Source organism: Haemaphysalis longicornis, unplaced genomic scaffold, assembly GCF_048455015.1.
Source record: "Haemaphysalis longicornis isolate Haplotype H1 unplaced genomic scaffold, Haemaphysalis longicornis Haplotype H1 scaffold_1, whole genome shotgun sequence".
In the NCBI taxonomy this organism is placed as follows: Eukaryota; Metazoa; Arthropoda; class Arachnida; order Ixodida; family Ixodidae; genus Haemaphysalis; species Haemaphysalis longicornis.
In genome coordinates, this window is record NW_027526203.1 from 373,705,411 (window position 1) to 373,709,978 (window position 4,568).

Consider the following 4,568-nt stretch of genomic DNA (forward strand, 5'->3'; position numbering starts at 1 on the left):
CAAATGTTCTTGCTCTTTGAGCTACTTGGTGTGTTCAATTTTAGACGGATTTTTTAAGCTCTCTGGTAGAGTCTGTGTGTATCGCTTGTAAGCTAGAATAACTGGAGCATATCATCCGTACCTTTAAGCAGGATGTGGTTTCTTTATTTCCATGCCATCACCCCTGAGTGGGCATAACCAAGTCAACAGAGGGTTTGGACGAAAATTATCCCTCATGTATTCATTCGTGTTACCTTTTTGTTGCGAATGACGTAGCTTTCATGAAGTACCATGACGCATTTCTTCTCATGTCAAACATTGATGCTCAGCATCAAAAAAAGTCTAAATAGCACAAAAGCATTTGGATCCGCGGTTCCCGCTCCGTGAGAGTAGAGAGCAAGACACGGAAGTGACACGTAGCCGAAGTAGTTTTTCAATTTTTTTAATCCACTCGTGTTAAAGTCACACTGTTCTAAACATACGGAATCACACACACAAAAAAAAAACAACTTTGAACAGCGCAGGCTGACGATATTTCGAGAATCAACAAAAATAGGAATAGCTACAAGGCAATTTTTCTTTCGGGTGATTTTTTTACCCGTAGTGCATGGCTAAGCTGCATATTACGAGATATGCAACCGAGCTGCCACAGGTAAGATGCGTGGACCAGCAACAACGAGCGTAACAAAAACAATAACAATAACAACATGACGATCAGGTGACGTTGCAAGGGTCTATGCGGCCCGGTCGACTCCAGCTTCTTCTAGTGGCTGCTATTTCCATAGCCCGATGGGGATCGCGGCCGGCTGAGACGTCGTCTGGCGAGCGATGCATTCCAGCTGCGGGTGGGACAAAAACATCTGCGTTATATTCCAGGAGAATGGAGGGAGTCCGGAAATTGTACAACACGTAACACAGTTGTCTGTAACAGATAGTTATAGTTATAGATAGTTATACCAGAGTTATAGTTATACATAGTTATAGGTATAGCTATAACTAGCTATACCTGTGAATAAATAGTGCCGGCGCAAACTCTTCAAACGAATGGTAGACTGATGTAGTCGGCTTGGAGTTCCCAGAAAATTAGTAGCTTTGCTCGGTTACTCTCGTACAAGTAAACTCAGGGTCAAAAGCACGAAGAGCTGTGTTACAGGCAAATGTATGGACCGCTCTACGTTGTTATGACGGGAGAATAATCGGAGGGAGGGGGAAGAATATATCTTAGCGGTATAATCTAAAAATTGTAAAACCTAGAACACAGTTACAGGTCAGCAGTTCGTCGATTGTAGAAAATATGAGGTAAAAGTGAGGTTATTTTCACTCTATGCATGAAGTTATGTATCACCTTGCAGAGTCACTACTCAAACCTCGTGCTTCAACATATGGCGCCTGTAGAATGCACGAAACTCAAGATCAAGAAATTTATAAATCTCCATAAAAACAAGAGTACATTGCATTTCTCAAGCTGAGCATACCAAGCATATTTTTAATGCTTGCGGGGATATGAACGCTTATGTTACCTGCGGCGGCATTACAGGAACTGGAAGCAGTATCAGACAGCTCCGTCTGCACTGAACATATCACCTTTCAACTGAGATCAATATTATCTTAGCAATCCATTGTACCCTTCCTTACTAATGAGCTGCGTTTTTGAGCGTGCATGTGTGCGACCGTAAAACCTGAACTACTAAGCACCGAAATAGAGAGTGATATCTTCTTCTTCATTGATCAAATTTCTCTGTACCATGTTTCCCGCAAACCTTGTGTCACCTCACTGCCTAACAGCATTAGTCACCTCTGGTGGAAGAAAATAGAGGTAAGCGTTGATTGGCTTGTCGACAGAAGCTTGGTAGGCAGTAAAAATTAATGGAGTAGTATAAACGTTGCTGCGGAACAGGAGCCCACTAGCGTGCTCAAAGAAAGTTTTGATATAAAAAAACTTACTATTGATAGATCCTTATTTCCAACCGCCGTGGTGGCCGCCACCATATCCGCCGCCGCCGTATCCACCGCCGCCGTATCCGCCGCCACCATAGCTCACACCTCCGAGTCCGGCACCTCCGTATCCGCCGACTCCTCCTCCTAGTCCCCCGCCTCCTCCGCCTTTGATGATGATGAGTTTGGCGGCACCGCCGGAGGCTCCCCCCCCGTAGCCACCCCCTCCGAAACCTCCAAAACCTCCGCCGCTGTATCCGCCACCGCTGTAGCCTCCGCCGCTGTAGCCACCATGGCCTCCGCCTCCGTATCCACCACCTCCGTAGCCTCCGAAGCCACCGCCGTATCCACCGAGGCCGCCGCCCAAGCCTCCACCGCCGAGGCCTCCTCCACCATGTGTCGTGCTCACGGTACGAACGAGGTAAGTAGAGCTGTGGCCGACACCGCCGCCACCGAAGCCTCCGCCTCCGTATCCACCACCTCCGTAGCCACCACCCCCGTGGTGGCCTCCGAAGCCGCCACCGCCGAAGCCACCGAGACCACCGCCGCCAAACCCTCCGTGTCCACCACCACCACCATATGAGCCACCTCCAAGTCCGCCGCCTCCGAGTCCACCACCACCGCCTCCAAGGAACCCAGCCTTGGCAGCGTTAACCAGCAGGAAACCGCACAGGAGAGCCTGCGCAGGTTGTTTTGGTCAGCAAAGCTACGTCGAAACTGGGTTGCACCCAATGGCTTCGCTAATCGCCATCTTTTGCAATATTTGTAGGCTTTCCCAGAGAGTGAAAAAAGACGAAATTGGGATGGTAGTGCAGAACAATGTGCGAGGTACGATTAATTTACAAAAGCTTTCAATCGGAGGCATATAATAAAAATTTATACCTGTCAGAAGAAGTAATTTAGAAATCAGCATTTTTATTGCACGGTTGTGCGCTTATTGTTACAAAGAAGTGAGGTAGGGAGATACATCCAAGTAAAAATAGTTTGAAGCCTCTGCTTGGCCTGATAGCGATGGTGTGGGTAACTAATTAACGCGGATAACGAACACAACTAATGTAATCACGCAGTAACAAACAGCATACATGGTCAGACATACGCTGTTCCTTACGGGTCGCATGTTGCTTGACGTCCAAATATCATCTTTGTGCGCCTAAGTTTTCATGATTCGTGACCGTACACTGATGTCACAAAGTAAATGATGATTCACGGAGAGCCCACGTTTTGAAACGGGCATCTTGCGTGATACACCAGCGCAGACCGAACTTTTGAATCAAATTGTATGGTAGACATTGCATTGCGAAGATACTTCACTGTTAGCTCCATTGATTGAAAAATCAAAAACATTCGACTTATCCATGTATGGATATGTTAAAATATCGGTACTTGAGACGCGTAACATTCGATTCCTTAATCTGCCCAGAATAGGGGAGGCTGTAAAATTAATGTAGATGACTCGAATCTTCCAATACCAAAATAAAAGATACATTTGTGGCCTTATGGTCTGTGTGTTTATCTGCTATGACCGAAATTTCACACATTTTACCTGTTGCGCCCATTTGCAGCTATAGACAAAATATACAAATACTGACAGTAGTTTTTCAAACCGAGATTTACTTCCAGGCTTTTCGTGACTGCGCTTGTTCATGGTAGTGACCGAAACAATTACCAAGCACCAATTATAGTATGTTCCTCTGGTAAGACGAAAACGGGAAGAACATATTTTATGTGAATAGGAAAGAAGGCATTCGAACTGAGAACGTTCATCTCTCTTTACTTCTGCTTTGCCTCATTTTAGTGGCCTAATTCGAAATACACGCTCTCCACAAAACCTATAGATGCCAGAAAAAATATACCATAGGCTTGGTTTATATTTCCACCATCTGCCGATTTTAAAGGCTGAAGATTGGTTCTGCAAAAGAACGTGGCGTCTGTACCTCCTTCTCCTTCTTTCTTTAAAAATTTGCTTTGTATGCTTGCAACATCTCGCTGATTATTGATATTCAATCCAACAGCAATTCTTATGCTATTATATGAGTCTTTCTTGCCTGACAGGTAATCAATGCACGTCTTGAGATAACTTCAAACCGTTTTAAATAGTCAGATGCATTACGCTCAAATTCGGCGCTTCCCTGGCGTGAACGAACCCTAACCGAAGGGGAGTTGCCTATACGGCCAATGAGCTCACTACAGAACCGCCATATCTAGGGGCATTGGCGCTCTACGCGTCGTAACGACCCTTATGGGGCTAATGTAAGGCCAGATTTCACCCCTTTCGGCCCAATTTTATAGTATGCTAAGTCATGAATGCTCGCAGTGCCCAGAGTTCCTGAGCAACGCTCAGACTCACCGTAGACTTCATGCTGCTCGTGTCTGGCGAAGAGCAAGCTGCGTTATGGCTGACGATCGAACTGTCAGTTCCTTATATACGCGCCGGAACGGGGTTCGTCTAGCGGCCCAGGACAGGAGTGAGGAGGGGCGCAGGACATTCTGTTTGAAAGGGAACGCTGGCAGCAAAATAGAAAGCGGCACTGTGAGCTGCGGCGGCGGAGCCGCATCAGCAGACGAGACGGAACAGAACGACCTCGGCGGTGAGTCCAGATCCCTCTCCCAGGACCTGTCTTCAGAGAGAAGTGTGGCCGCGTATACGATGCTTG

The 4,568-nt window shown here is 46.6% G+C and overlaps 1 protein-coding gene across 1 annotated transcript; it reads right to left on the bottom strand.

Annotated features, from left to right (window-relative positions):
• Window positions 1–1,936: 1,936 nt before the first annotated feature.
• On the bottom strand, window positions 1,937–4,273 carry LOC144160590 (uncharacterized). The gene is made up of 2 exons (XM_077691838.1): window positions 4,262–4,273; window positions 1,937–2,593 (listed from the first exon to the last, which is right to left on the bottom strand). Exons 1-2 carry the CDS (start codon window positions 4,271–4,273, stop codon window positions 1,937–1,939), a joined length of 669 nt encoding a protein of 222 aa, XP_077547964.1.
• Window positions 4,274–4,568: the final 295 nt, after the last annotated feature.